The sequence below is a fragment of the Hippichthys cyanospilos genome, chromosome 3, assembly GCF_059441005.1.
Source record: "Hippichthys cyanospilos isolate Australia breed blue-spotted pipefish chromosome 3, RoL_Hcya_1.0, whole genome shotgun sequence".
NCBI lineage: Eukaryota > Metazoa > Chordata > Actinopteri > Syngnathiformes > Syngnathidae > Hippichthys > Hippichthys cyanospilos.
In genome coordinates, this window is record NC_142371.1 from 745,001 (window position 1) to 760,651 (window position 15,651).

The window sequence follows — 15,651 nt, forward strand, 5'->3', positions numbered from 1 at the left end:
ATGCGTATCTCAAAATTTCTTTAGTCAGGCCGTGCGCTCGTTTCAAGGTAACACTGCATAAATGTGAGTTAACATCTAATAACAAAATAAATTTTAACTAGTAAAATGTTTAAAAACTGAATAATAAAATGAATGAAGGAAAATTGAATAATACAAACTGCTTATCTATAACAAAAGTGATTAAAAAAAGCATCTAATTATGCAATTTAAATCTAAAATCAGAATAATTTTAAAGTATCACACTAAAATATGCAGCATAACAACAGTAGAAATATCATAATTGATAAATTATTTGAACAGATAATAAAAATAAAAATATGTAATTGTTTTTAATCAAGTAAACAAAACAAATATTTTCAATGCAATTGGACACGTAGTTTAAAAAAAAAAGAAAGTCAACAATTTCCAAATATGTGACTTTATTTTGATCATACAACAGACAAGTTTCTCTTCTCCCCCTGTGCGTCTGTCCATTCCTCTTCCAGCCTCCTCATCTCCTTATTTGGTTATTTGAGTTTAAGTAGGCGTGTCCTAGCACTGACGTACAGAGACTTGTGTCGGGACAGGCAGGAAAAAAAAAAAACTGAGGCAACCGGTGTGAAGTGTTCAGACCTGCACTGCACTACCGGTACAGATAGCAGCCGCTACCTGAACTTGCGTCTACCTTTACTCTTTAACTATCTATTTTTTTTTTGTTGATTACTGATCGTCTATTTATAATAATTATTAGATGAAAGACATGATGATGATGAACGGTGGCACCAGAACTCTGTGCACAGTGGAGGACATCAAAAAACAACAATATGACAAGGTAAGCACACATACAGACAAGTCAATTGAAAAAAACTCTTAATATGAAAAGTAATACTTAAGTCTATAGAAATGTTCAAAGAAATACTAAAATGTCATTAATGCAAAAGAATCCATTGACCTATCAATACAAGTAAAACAAATATTTAGGTTGTAGTAATTCACCAGGCCATTCATGTTAATTATGTGCACTGTTTTGCTTGTTGAAAACGTGATTATAAATATATTAGGGTTGTCATCGAATAGTCCTATAATTGATTTTTCTGTTGATTCTTTCATTGATTAATTGTATAGTCGGATAAAAAATATTTTGCAATGAAGTTTATCACAAAACCATTTTGTTGCTTATTTTGTATTAGGGATTAAAAATAAATCTACAAAAATTAAGCAATACTACACAAAGGATTGATGCTTTTCTCACCAAAGTTTTCAAAAATGATTTAGTCAGTAGTTTGGTCATCTTTTCCCAAAGTAAAATAAAGTTTCTTATTTTATTCAAACACACAAAAAAACACACACACAAAGGAACACAGAAATCTGAATAATTATTGATGAGTTGCAGAAATTTGAGGATTTTAAGCTAAACGGTGGCCCAAAAATGATTATTCAATTATTTAAAATACTGTTGATCAATTTGATGTTTGATAAATTGTTGATTAATCAGTGTATAATGTAGGATATATATATATATATATATATATATATAATATATATAGTGTGTGTGTGTGTGTGTGTGTATGTATGTATGTATGTCTTTTTTCGATACGTTTAAGATCAAGTTTGATCTTGAGTTGTTGCTGTGTGAACGCAACCAAGCTGGAGCAGCAATACTAAATTCAATTTGGATCCAACCCAGATTTCCATCATTACAAATTGATCACGGAAACTCCCCTGCTCCACATTAGGATGTTTTCAGTCAGTCAGAAAATCTCATCAGAACGCAATGTGTTGTGTTTATATTGCTGTATATTAGGAGTACAAATAAGGTCCAGTTTAATCCTGATTCAGGTGTCCTGCAAACATCGGATGTGTGATAAGTATTTGATGAAGTATTAAATGGTAAACTGTATGCCATGCTGCAGTTTAAATCCAATTCAGATCTGGATCCAACTTTGCGTTTACATACCGTCATATGCATCGCATGGTATAATTCTGCAGGTTTTTCTTGTTGAACCATTACACTTTCCAAGGTTCCGTCAATCGCGAGTTAAGAATGAGAGCAAACAGCCTGTGTGGACTTTACATTGGCAGGTAATGCCAGCGGCACCTGTGCGTGCAGCCGTCTTTTAACGAGCTTAGACAGCGCAAACTCAGACACAAAGAGGACGTGCTGGGAGATGAGCGCGAGCGTCTGTCTGCGTCACCTCCATGGTTCTTATCGCTCTTCATGGTTTAATAATTGACCGCACATATTCACCTTTTCAGCCCACGTCACCATTTTATAACACATCCATCTCGATTCTTGTGTACGCTTTAATTCTTTGACTGGGAATATAATATACTTTTATTGTGCTGTAAAAGTCATAGCGTGCAAAGGGCATAAACACACGCATGATTGCTTTTATGTAGCTTGCATTTCAGTTAGGGTGATATGGAATGAGGAATGACATCTATATGCATGCTATGTGCGCATTTGCTTTAATACACAATGACACACGGTGGAGAGTACCGAATGAATAAGGGAAAAACCGCCTACTCATCCATTTGTTTCCATCATTGAAATTATCTGGCCAATTTACTGGATAAGGTGAAGTTGAAGCGTTTGTTTCATGTAAGTGGAATAAAAGCTCAAATATTACAGCTCTCAGGGTGAGGCTGGACAACTTTACACTTTTTAAGTTTTATTTTTGTTTTTATTATTAGCATTTATTTTACAATATTATATTTAAATATGAATAAATAAGAAAACTTTATATTGACAAATAATATTAAATATATATATACAGATTACATAATATAAAAAATAATAAAATATGAATTAGATATTTAAATAGTATTTTTTATTATATTTTATTATTTGTGTCAAAAATCACTAAACTATGCGTCAAGAAAGGACCGACCCAATATTTGGTTTAATCAGACGTTTTGGGCTGTTTTACAAATTTACTCAAATTTTGGGGTGTCTTGGACAAAATGACCTATTTTTAGGGTTGGGTGTAATCAACTCAAGAATTGACCCTTAGTTGGGTTATTTTTAACTAAATTGTTTTCGGAGTGCATTCCGGAAGGAACCCAATAGGAATAGGTTTTCATAATGTGGGGGCGTTCCATTTTTTAAGCACAAGCAGCCTACTCGGAAATAACAGTAAGGCTTTTACCGCTATTATCATTAGCGCTCTGAAATCACTCTGCCAAGCCCTTCCCATTTTGAATGTAATAACTGCGACGTTCTTCTGCACTTGAAAATTTTTGACAAACCAATATTTAACATATCATTGTTTAATATTGCCATCTATCGCTACCTGAGCAAAGTGAGAAACACTGTTGAAAACACAAATCATTCTGCTCATCAATCTTACAAACTCTCACCCTCTGGTTGGCACTACAGCGCTCAAAAAAGCCGGACAAACAGACTCACAGACAGCTTTTTTTTCCCCTTGCGATATTACCGCTTTGAATAACAAAAAATAACAACAGAGTACAAATTACAATTCCACTATGTGAAACCAGGGTTTTTATTTTATATTACTTATTCGATGTATTGTTCGTATTTATTTACCGTATATTGCAGCAATCGGAGCAGCACTCCCATTTTCATTGCACAACGGCTATACAAGGACAATGAAGGCTATTCTATTCTTTTCTATTTTATTCTATCCTATCAGCAGTGCCTTTGTGTAGTTTTCCCTTTTGCACTTTGTTTTATAATAACAGTGAAATCCTGTTCGGTCTGACTCTGTTTCCTGCCACTATTTTTTTCCAAGATCAATAGCGTGGATTTAACCTATTTAACTTGGGTGAGGAACAATCGAATGTTATAATAATAAAAAATGTTCCTGGGAGGTCATAAAAGCTCAAATGCTTGAGCTTGACTGGGCTGAGATTGATGCCAGATGTGCCGCAGGTAGAAAGGGGAGGGATAAGACAATGATTTATCCCCGCGCATGCATGCATACAAGAAGAGGCCCCGCCATGCGTGGAATGCAGCAGGTGCTTTTCGGGATTTTTTACACATAATTCATCCTAAGCCCCCCGCCGATGCCAAAGCAGAGCACAAAGTGTCTGAGTCGCCTTTTAAAGCCTCCAGCCAGTCAGCCTGCATGTAGCTCACCATCTTTTGTGCCCTTTGTTGGTGTGCGTGCAAACTCGGGCTCACATTTCTGCCCTGTTATGGAGTCAGCGTTTACACTGGCTCACCTTGTGTATTTATGTGCGTGTGTTTTTTTTTTTTTCCCCCGCCAGGGTTTGTTCCATGGCTCTTTTTGTCCAATGAAGGCTGGATAATGTTACAGCTGCTGGCATTTATGTGCATGTGTAAATAACTTAGGTCTCTTGCTTGTGTAATACCTTCCCAACAATTGCCCCACTGTTTCGCTCGACCCCTTTAACTGCCCCCCTCAACTCCACCGCCACAAGTACTGGAAGCATCCAAATGACCGCCAGAACATTCAGATGTAACGTGAGAAGGCCGAGTTAAACAAAAGACGGAATTTTACAACTTGTGTTTTCATACTGTAGGGAAGCCGGCCACACACCCTATTTGTTATTTCAACTGCTCCTGTATTGTTCCCGCTTTGTTTTTGCTGACCACTCTATTTTTTTTTTTAATTATCCCCACCATGCTTTGGTTTGAAATTTGATGCATAAATAATGTATGTTTGGAGCTACTCTGGATCAGTTTCATTTCCCTTATTGTCATTTGAGTCATAATGGAACAGTCCAGCCCCTCCCAGAAAATAAATTGTACTAAAACATTTTTATATCAAGTATCACTATAATGACAGTTATTCAAATGCAATAGCATAGTAGTTCTTAATGTTTATTAGTAATCCTCCAAGGGAGCTCAAATGAACAAATTTATTGCAATCAATAAATTACAGCTATAGTTAAAGTGTGATTTTTTTTTTTTTAAATTGTGTTGATCTAATGTTTAACCTAAAACTTTATCATTTCTGCATGCTTGTAATGCATCGGGCTTCTTATGCTTGAATTGTTGGCGGTTGGAAAACAAAGGTCAATCACACCCTGAAGTGGACATTGATTGGCTGTCATGTGTTTGGCATAGCGTGATAAGCAGAGGGCAAGTTGAGAGGCAGAAGGATTGATAAATTATAAATAGCACCAGATGTAGGGTTGTATGCATTCTTTTTGAGTTCAAGTTTAGCCTACCGCATAAATGCAAAGCACCCAACTTCGATGGCTGACAATAACAACAATGACAATAATGTAGCAAGGCATAGCAAAGCTGTTTTCCAAACATAATAATTCCTGATAATTCCTCTTATCATGAGCTGTTTGCTTTTTTGCTTATCATTATTAACAACCTTGTGAAAGAATATGAACACAAAGAAAGCACTTCATCAATGTTCAATAGCACACAGCATATACTGTAGAGTCAAACAAGTACACTCACATTTGTCATCCTATGAACAGTAAAGCGTCTAAAAACAAACTAGCATGCGTGTTTTTGGAATGTGGGAGGAAGTCATTGCAGTAGAGAAGTCGGTCTATTGTTTGGGGAATTTTTGTCCTTTGTCAGTAAACGTTTGCGAAACACTGCTAATCACCACAAAATTAGGTGAAGTAATGTTACCATGGTGGTAGAAGCTAAAGTATTTCCTGAAACCCAGTCTATTTATATGTGTCCACTGTAGTGGACATTTGTTTTTAGTCTATATCTTTTGACTCATTGACGCTACCCCATCAAGTCTTAGTGTGCTGAGGAGAGGACATCCTTGCCTGGAGACAAAAATGAATACAACAGTGGACATATGAATGAGCTTGGTCTCAGTAGGATATAGAGATTCATTTTGTGTACTTTTTTTTTTCATAGTCACGCATAGCTTGACTTGAGCTCCTCTAAGCTGGAACTGTAAAAACCCACAATTAAGAATATTCCATCAGCTGGTCTAACAATGGGTTTGACAGCACGTACGCTAACATACAATAGTTGGACGCACATCCAGACAAAGACGCCAAATAGCGAATGGTGGGAACCGCCAGACCAAGTCACACACACCTACATTCACGGCAATCATCACCTATAACACACATCCAATGCCGCACCCCCCAACCAAATCCCGTTTCATCACACATTAACTTCTTTTTTAATTCATCACTCGTTGATTTGATATAAATGTACTTATGCAACTGATATTGAGTATGTGTTTACAGGACTAACATTGCAGGCATTTTTTTTGTCCCTGCATGTTTTGTGTCTCCTATTTGGCTTGGAGTCAAGACACCAGAAGATTTGTTGTTTGGAATGTGTTATGTAATGTCGCTGACCTCCTCCCTCACATCCGCCACACACAATCACACACACATTCAAGTGGGGCAACAATTAGGGGGGGTTCCCTGCAATGGGACACACACACGCCCTGTCGCTTCCTGGCAGAGGCTTTTCCTGCTCATGTGAGCGTCCTCCAGAGAAATGAAAGAAAAATGCATTATAGTGTAAACCCACTTTTATGGTTACTGTGAGGCTTGGTTGCCACGGAAACCATTCCCCGCATTTGACATGGAATCTTTCTGTCCACGTTCCCAGAACACCCGCCTTCACTCCTATGACGTCCATCGCGCTCAATTTAAAGCAAACAGTGTGTCTGTGTGCAGCCGTCGATACTTTTACTTCCCATTCTGACGTTTGTTCCCCCCCCCCGCCTCTTTTTCCTCACCAACCCCTCCTTCCCTCGAGTTGTACATTTAGTGACTCAGTTTCTCCTCTTCTTTTTGGAAATAGTGGCCAATAGGACTCTCCATCATATAACGGTTTCTTTGTGGGTTCTCCTGCTGTTTTTTCAGGAGGGGTGCAGGCGATTGAGACTGACGCTGCACGACCACAACCAAGCCACTCGCAGTCCAGGGCAGCAGCAAAGAGATAAGGTAAGATGTCTCCTCACGTCACTGAGGATGAAGGTTGGGTAGATGATATTGCAAAATGGATTTCTATACACGCTCTTACACCAGGCAGGAAACGGTGTGTTTTCATATGTATGTTTGGGAGTAGTTTTTCCATTTTTCTCAGGATGATCTCTTTAGATTGTGTTCAAATTCAACACACTGACAGCATGATAAATGTAACATTTTGGTTTTTTCATGTTTAATTTTTCAGAAAACATGTATCCATTTTCATATTTCTGAACTTATTTTTCATTATTTGAATGATGTATATTTTGTACATTTTAAATGTTCACTTTTTAGCGTTTTAATACTTTCACTTTGTATTATCATCATGTTTTTTTGTTTGCATTTTTTGACATTTATTTATTTTTTGATTGATTTGTAATTAGATTTAATACTTTATCAAACCCGTTTTGCAAGTTTTTATTGTAATTTTTTTATTGTATGTTTGAGAGTTTTTTTTTTTACTAATTTAATTTCAATTTTTTTTCCATTTATTTGAATTGTACTATATATTGTTTTTTTCTTCATCTTAATTTTTATTTTTTAATTCTTTCCTTAAATACGTTTTGTATTATTGTCATTTGTTGTATTATTTATGTAGTAACTTCTTTAAATATTTTTTTTAATTTGAGACTATTTTTTTTAGATTCCATGTTTTTACATTGACTGAATTTTTTTAAATTTTTGTAAGTTTTGTGTTTTTTCTAATTAATTTTAATTTATTTTTTGTTTTAATTTTTTTTAGTCTTTTTTTGCATTTTTGCTTTTAATAATTATTTTGGGCATGCTTTATTCTATATCTACTAGTATATTATCCTCATTGTTCATTTTCCAAGTACAGCCTAAAACCTATAATATCCTAAAATTAAATTACATATTTAGATCAAATGCTATTCAGTTTAAATATAACGTTTAACGTCAAGATACTTGTCAAATTTGACCAGATCATGTGGGATTATATAACTTTTAAATTGTGGTTCAGTCAGTTCCTGCGTGGATGACAAATGTTTGGTTTCTGTATTGGAAATGAGGAAACTTGCACATTTTCAAGCTGGTCAGGTGTTTGCGTGCGTGAGTAAAAAGAGAAACATCTGCTTCTCATCATGGGAGTTTCCCATATGTTTAGTCGTCAGTACTTCTTGAGAAAGTCGATGTTCGACCAAGACAAGTGCCAAAGTTGCACCAGATTGTTGCATAACCTCTTCCCACCTCTTCCAGTGTGCTTCTATCCCTCCCTACCTCGTGGTGTTTCCATTGGGAACATGAAAAAAAAAGTGCCTTGCTCATGACTCAACCCCATTTAATAATTTAGTGACGTTTGCTCCAAGTGTTGTTTTGCAATATCGATCCCAAACACGCTGCAATGTTTCCCGGGTGATCTCATCTGGGTTTAATTCATTCACATCTGCGAATATTTGCTATCACACCCATCCGTGTTCTTAATGCTCCCTTATCTTTGCTCCAGCCTGTCGGACGTGCGTTTGCATTGGTGCAACCCCCCAACGAGAGGACGCTTCTGCCGCCTGAGCCGGTCAAATCTACACAGGAGCAGGTGGAGGTAATAAAGGTGAGTGTGACATGAAGGAAGCACAATTTGCAGCCAAATTGAAGCAACCATTTACTGGAAGATGCTGTTGACGTTGCGCCAAGGTACGCTGGCCCTGAAGTGCAAGTCACAAAAACAAATACCTAAGCAAGCAGAAAAACAAAGAGGCAAATCAAAAATAATAAACAAAAAAACCAAAAGAAAATCGCAAAGGGTTTTTACTTTTTGTTTGCGATTTTTAATTTGCGGCTGTTTTTCTTTTGTAATCGGCTTTTGCTTTTTTGTTTACATTTGGGTTTATTTATTAACACAAGTCTGTTTCCATGGAGGACAGAAAAGAGAATATTTACTAGCGTGAGGCAGAAATTCAAAGGATTTTAATGAATAATTACTAGTGAGAAGCTGAAATACAAAGATTTTAGATTCAAATAGGCCTCAAAACGATTAATCAGTTTAAAACTGATTGTCGATTAAGAGTTATAGATCTGCATCAATGAAAAATTCAGCCCTTTGATAAACAGAGCACCTAAGAATTGAACCAATCAACCAACCATTTTAAGAACTACTAAATCAATATGAAAATGAACCCAGTGAAAAATAGACCACCTTAGAATTGAACCAATCTACCAGCTACTTTAAGAAATAATAAATCAATCAAGATCTGACTAACCAAGTTAGCAATGTGGCTGCTAGCTTAACAGCAGTAATAATTGATGATATTCTCAGAATGATGGAAGCTTTGTTTGTTGCAGGTATATCTGGAGGCCCGCAGAGAAGAAAATCATAAACAGAACCAAAGTCTGAAAATGCTGTCAGATGAAGTTTCCCAGATCCAAGAGGTTAGGCTCCTGATCGGTCGCTCATTAAGATTATCAGTCACAGGCCCGCTGGCATTTCCTATTTTGAATATTATGTCACGCCGCTTTCTTTGTTTACACTCCAAAATAAATAGAAAGAAAGTTTCATGCAATGTGTTTGCATTTCTCACAGGTGCGATACTGCCTGAAGACACTGAGGGAGCAGATGGCGTCAAAAAATAAGGTAGGCAACACTCGCACAGCCAATGGTGCTACTTTGCTTACTGGTTAGTATTTTACATTTAATGTAATTCATATCGAGAAACTAGAGTAAAGAAAGTTCTACTTTATAAATGCACTGTTTTTTTGTCGGCTGCCAAAAATGTAAAAAAGAAATACATTTTTTTTAAATGTGGTTTTGGTTATCAAGCAAAACCGAAATAATACGTCTCAAAAAGGATGTTGTGATGACACAAAAAGCGGCTGCAAGCAAGCATCTGTCTGAATTAAACTGGGATTGGGACAAAAAAAAGTGTTGTGAAGGCAAACTTCAAAATAAACAAATCAAATAATACGTTGATGACAATGCAATAGCTCAGGCTATTTTGAAATTAGCATCATAGCTGTGGTAGCAAAGTGGCTAGCTTGAGTCCTTAGGATTCCCTTTTGATTCACCTCACATCACAGAGATACCAACATCAACACACCACTTTTAAAAAAACAAAAAAAAAAAATACACGCAATCGCTGTATATGAAAGCTTAAAAAAGTCCATTGCAATTTCATTGTATGATATGACACAAATCTCTGGTGTTAGCGCCAACAGCATGGTGCTATTGGTGCATTCAAATGCCGTCAGACATTTGAAACTATCATGCATTAAACCGATGTTTCTAAAAATGTCTAAAAATGTGGGCTTTCTATCAAGAAGAATGACGGGAGTTGAAATTACTTTTTTATTTCACTAAATTATAATAATTACTACATCGGGTCACTTATATTTACAATGCCTTATCGAACCACTAGGCTACTCTCTTCCTTTCTAAGCCTTCTAAGCCTTGATCATATATAACTATTAGAACATTTACCAACAAACAAACTGGAATAAGTGTAGTGAGTCCCATTTAAACGGGTGTTAAAACAAGAGTAATTCTCAGAGCCATAAAATGCACTTTTATTTCATTTTCAGATTTCTGTAAGACAGTTCTATTTTTTTAATTCTGCGTTTTGTGTTTGGCCAAACATAATCATTTCAGTGCATCCCTAGTCTATATTTGTTTCAGTTTGTCATTCGTATTTTGAATCCGTGTCCAGATTCACACCAACGGTTGGAAAGTCTCATCTCCATTCAAGAAAATGACCTCTTCGAGCCAGAAAGGCGAAACCAAAAGTGTTCAGCAGGTGAGTTTGTTTTGTTTTGTACTAGACAATGTTGGTAAAAGTATCTCCAAAAATGACACCTGGAGGCAGGGTGAGGAAATGAGGTGTGGCGTGTAATTAAATATGAGATAGGATTAAAATGGATTAAACTGAGAGCAAATAGACCCAGAGCACCTCAGCACACACGGTTCCTCCTTGAGTCAGTTTTGAGGCCCTCCCGGCATTCCACAAATGCTTTGTCCCATTCTAATGGTTTCTGTTTTCATCACTTAATCAGTCTCATTATTTTTGCATTCATTATCCAATTGGAGTGAGTCACAGCAAACGGTTGCAGAAATAGGAGCAAAACAGGTTGCGTTGTAATGACGCACAACAATAACAACACGCCCGGTTTCCCCAGAACCAAAGCCAGTGCGCTGGCTGCCTTGGACGGGATTTCACATGACATCATCGCTCGAGTATTCATCTTGTCTGTCTGTCTATCAGGAGGCGGATGATGAGGTGGACAGCGCCAAGCTGAGAGAAGTTAGCAAGCGTCTGTATGCTCAGCTGCAAGATGCTGAAAAAAAGCACCAGGAGGAGAAAGACAGACTGCAGGTGACTTCATACTTTCACATACTGTACCAACCATCTAGCGCACTGCTTGGCAAACCTTTTCTCAATCATATTGCAAAGTAGGCACAACCATCTCAAAGCATTTTTGTATTTAAAGAAAAAAAAAAGACTTAAAACAGAGCTGAAAATAGTTGTTAAAAACAAAGATGAAAAACAACTAAAAACATGAAAAATAAAATAGAGTAAATGTAAAAAAAACATACAAAAACCAAAAACGTTGATAAAAAAATTAATATATTGAATTACAAAAAACAAATGATAAAAATACAAAAATAATTTACTGACAGTATTAAACAGCAAATGATAAAATGTAGCAAACAATATAAAAAGCCAAGTACCCCCAATCATCTCAAAGCATTTTTGTATTAAAAAAAAACTTAAAACAGAGCTGAAAATAGTTGTTAAAAACAAAGATGAAAAAAAACTTAAAACATGAAAAATAAAATAGAGTAAATGTAAAAAAACATACAAAAACCAAAAACGTTGATTAAAAAAAATAATATATATTGAATTACAAAAAACATGATAAAAATACAAAAATAATTTACTGACACTTTTAAACAGCAAATGATAAAATGTAGCAAACAAAATAAATAGCCAAGTACCCCAACCATCTCAAAGCATTTTTGTATTTAAAAAAAAAACTTATAACAGAGCTGAAAATAGTTGTTGAAAACAAAGATGAAAAAAGACTTAAAACATGAAAAATAAAATAGAGTAAATGTAAAAAAAAAAAAAACATACAAAAACCAAAAACGTTGATAAAAAAATTTAATATATATTGAATTACAAAAAGCAAATGATAAAAATACAAAAATAATTTACTGACAGTATTAAACAGCAAATGATAAAATGTAGCAAACAATATAAATAATACCATTAAAATACATGCAAACAAAAGTGCACAAAAGAAAAATTACTTATTTAGTTGTAAAAAAACACGGTCAATGTAAAAACAATTGAAACTTGATATAAAATAATAAAAAAAACTTGATATCAAATATTATAAAGTAAAAGTCTAAATTTTACATAAAAAATCTACAAAATAAAATTACTAACACAAACAAATCTGAAAAAGCAGTATTATGCAAACCCAAAAAAAACCTCTAAAATTACAAAAATAATTTAGCGAAAGTATTAAAAAGCAAATGTCAAAATGAAGAAAACATAAAGAATACAAATTAAAGACTTTGAAAATACTTGTGTAGTGACGTATCGTATTCAGCAACTCCACAACACTAACAATGAATGTTCCAATTAATATGCTCTCAATTTGAAAAGAAAAACCCATTCATTGTTCCTGTCACAGCGATAAAAACGTCAAATTAGATTTGCTGCTAAAATCTCTGGCTACATGTTTCAGGCTGAAGGTAACATGCTGAGGGAGCGTCTGAGCGACCAGGACGACAAGCTGAAGAGCACAAAGGAAGACGTCGAGAAGAAGGACCAACGCATCGATGAGCTCCAGAGGTTACTGGGGGGCATGGAGAAGGAGAGCGCCACCTTGAGGGAGACCATACGTGAGCGGGAGGAGGAACTTCTCAAGCTACGACGCTTCAGAGAGGAGGGACCCAAGGGGGAGGAGAGGTTAGCACTTTGACCCCAGGGAAAAGGATTTGTTTTTGCCATGTGGGGTGTAATTGTGATCAAATACGGATTGGCATCTTTTTTTTCAGGATGCATTTGGGTATTTTTTTCTGAAGTTCTTCTCTGGGCTTTTCAGGGCAGAGCAGTTGGAGAAGGAGGTTGCGATTCTCAAGGAGAAGATCCACCACTTGGACGACATGCTAAAAAGCCAGCAGAGGAAAGTCAGGCACATGATCGAACAGGTGGGACCCAACGCAACGCTCGGGGAAGGCGTCTTCGTATTTGCGCCGGTGTTTGATCCGCTTGTTTGCTTGCTTTCAGCTTCAAAACTCTCGCATGGTGATCCAGGAGCGGGATCGCGTCATTAAAGAGCTGGAGGAGAAAGTGGCTTTCCTGGAAGCCGAGGTAAGAATGCCTTTCTTCTTCTGCCGAACAGACACACAATAAAAAAAAATAGCTTTAATGTTTATTCTGCTGGATTCAAAGCAGAGAGGTGATAAATGGGAAGAGATAAAACAAAGTCCAAGTTCTGCCAAGGGAGGCGTTATGAGAACAAAATGGAGTCATTGTCTGCTCTGAGGAAGCTCGCTTATCTTATCATGTGATCTGACCTGGTCTGCGTGCAGAACCGAGAGATGCGCGACCAGATGGACTACTACCTGGGAGGACAGAAGAGCAGTTCTTACCTATCGTCGGAGCAGAACCCGCAGATTGTATACAGGTAACTGTCGTTTTGTCAAACCAAGCTTATTTTAACTCATTCAAAGCCAGGGATGTATTTTCATGTTTTTTTTTTCAGGAGTCCGGACATTAAATAAATATTAAATGAATACTTGTGTACATTAAGGACATTTATTTTCAGATAGTTTTTAGTATTTAATTGATACTTAAGTATTTAGGATTGAATGTCCAGACTCTTAAAAAAAACGTGAAAAGACGTCACTGGCATTGAATGACTTAACTCAAATAAAGGCCGTTGACTCAAGTAACCCATGCCATCCCAAAAATGTATTTGAACATTTTTAAGTCCACACATTCACTACCAGGTACTTCAATCTTTTGTTCAAGTGTTTGGTGAAACAATGGCCCAAAAATAGCTAGTGAAATAAAACACTTCGGTAATGGAGTACTAAAGTAATGGATTACTTGATACATAAGTATAAAAGTAATTCCCTTAGGTACAAAATGTACCATAAATAGATTTTTTTTTCATAATCAAAAATGAAATTTACTTACTTATATTTACTTTTCCTAAAGAAAAGTAAATATAACCTAAAGTAAATATATTACCTAAAGTAATGAATTACTCAAGTAATTGATATTGATTGCTTTAATGAATGGTTAGCGATTACTTTTACTACCCATTTTTAGATCTTCCTTTAGCCAAACATGTGAAAAAGTACATGACTCTTTTCAGTGGCATGGATGAGAATTTTCTTCATGTAAAATAAAATAAAAAAATAGTTTTTTTTTTTTAAGTAACATACTACCACTACGCTATTTTTTTTAAATGAATGATTATGACACTCGTGGCCAGCGCTCCTCTTAATATTATGCCAATCAATGACTGTTGTAATGTAGGTATATACACACGCAAACCGTTTGTTTTGCTACCAAAAATACATTTTCACTGTTTTTGTTCATGTTTTATCGAAGAGGATTGTTGAGATGTTTCAGAATACATAAAAACGTCTCGTTTAAAAGTCACTGTTGTGCAGAAAACACAAAAAAGATCAAAATGGGTCTCAATTGACAGCTAGCACGGTACATATTACGAATCAGGTGATAAACTCAACGCCATTTCACACTAGTAAATAATGAATTGGGGTGAGAGAAGCAGACGCTTTTATCATGCAAACGTGTGGGAAACATTGCCCCCTGGTGGTAGGATGACAAAGTGCTTGATTTTACTTGCCATCAAAGCAACTGCTTGACTTTTTAAATGTTAATATTCCTGAGAATCAGCTTAAATTTGATTAATTGTGTCAAATCATCAAAATTTGTAACAAAATAATTGTATTACACCATGATTAATCATGATTAATCACATAGAGGGATTGGGGGTTATTTTTCTAATGAGCCATTGAGGTTTTTTTAAGTAAACTTGCTGGTGACTTTCCCCCCAAGTTTGGCTGTAAAAACATTCATTAGACAAGATGAGAGTGTTATCATTTTTTTAAAGGCGGAATTTTACATCCACTATTGCATTTTTAAAGATGTATTTTTGTCATGTTCTTCCTCGACAGCAAACCGATCAAGCTGTCCACCTCCTCTAACAAGCCGCTCCCGTTCATCAAGGTCATCGAGATTAAGTCTTAAAAGTCTCACAAGAAGCACCAAAGCGTTTTTTTTTTCCTTTTATTTGGACTGAAACCAAACAGCAGCTCAAATTGCCCACTTTGCGTTCCTGTGGAAATATCCGAGCTGAGCTTTCACTACCATTTGCCCTCTTGGAGGATGCATTGCACTCAGTGTCCTGTACAGTACTTTCAAACATTTAATATGTTCTGTAATATGTGTGTGCAAAGTTTCAAACGTTTAATATGTTCTGTAATATGTGTGTGCAAAGTGCAGCAGGCTTTTAAGTAGACAAGGCTGTTTTTAACAGTAATGTAATATTATTTGTATCATATGTGTCTACAATCACTAAAGTGTCTAGTTAGGATGAAGCTCGACTAGAAATGAATAACCATTTTGAAGGTAAGCACTTAAAAGCTAATAACAGCATCAAATAAGTGTCATTTTTTTCCACTTCAAAGCATTTCAGTGAACGTTTGTCTACTTTGTATTTATTTATAATATTAAACACTAATTAAAAACATTTTGTCAGTTTTTGGAAGAATATCTGCAC

At 35.8% G+C, this 15,651-nt stretch overlaps 1 protein-coding gene across 2 annotated transcripts; it reads left to right on the forward strand.

Moving 5' to 3' along the window:
• Nucleotides 1-612: 612 nt before the first annotated feature.
• Nucleotides 613-15,621, forward strand: LOC148425297 (tuftelin-like). 2 transcript variants are annotated; one of them, XM_088410403.1, is made up of 13 exons: nt 613-628; nt 731-811; nt 6,775-6,855; nt 8,342-8,443; nt 9,175-9,261; nt 9,413-9,463; nt 10,533-10,619; nt 11,085-11,195; nt 12,577-12,800; nt 12,937-13,042; nt 13,122-13,205; nt 13,427-13,521; nt 15,047-15,621. In XM_088410403.1, exons 2-13 carry the CDS (start codon nt 731-733, stop codon nt 15,117-15,119), a joined length of 1,182 nt encoding a protein of 393 aa, XP_088266529.1. In that variant the 5' UTR covers nt 613-628; the 3' UTR covers nt 15,120-15,621. The 2 variants fall into 2 exon arrangements, with proteins under 2 accessions (XP_088266529.1, XP_088266528.1); XM_088410402.1 differs by lacking the exons at nt 613-628; nt 731-811 and adding an exon at nt 6,522-6,569.
• Nucleotides 15,622-15,651: the final 30 nt, after the last annotated feature.

Coding starts and splice junctions, on each gene's coding strand:
- LOC148425297 (XM_088410403.1), top strand. CDS start 731: ATGAAAGACATGATGATGATGAACGGTGGCACCAGAACTCTGTGCACA. Junction 6,856..8,341: donor GGCAGCAGCAAAGAGATAAG/GTAAGATGTCTC, acceptor TCTTTGCTCCAG/CCTGTCGGACGTGCGTTTGC. Junction 11,196..12,576: donor AGGAGAAAGACAGACTGCAG/GTGACTTCATAC, acceptor TACATGTTTCAG/GCTGAAGGTAACATGCTGAG.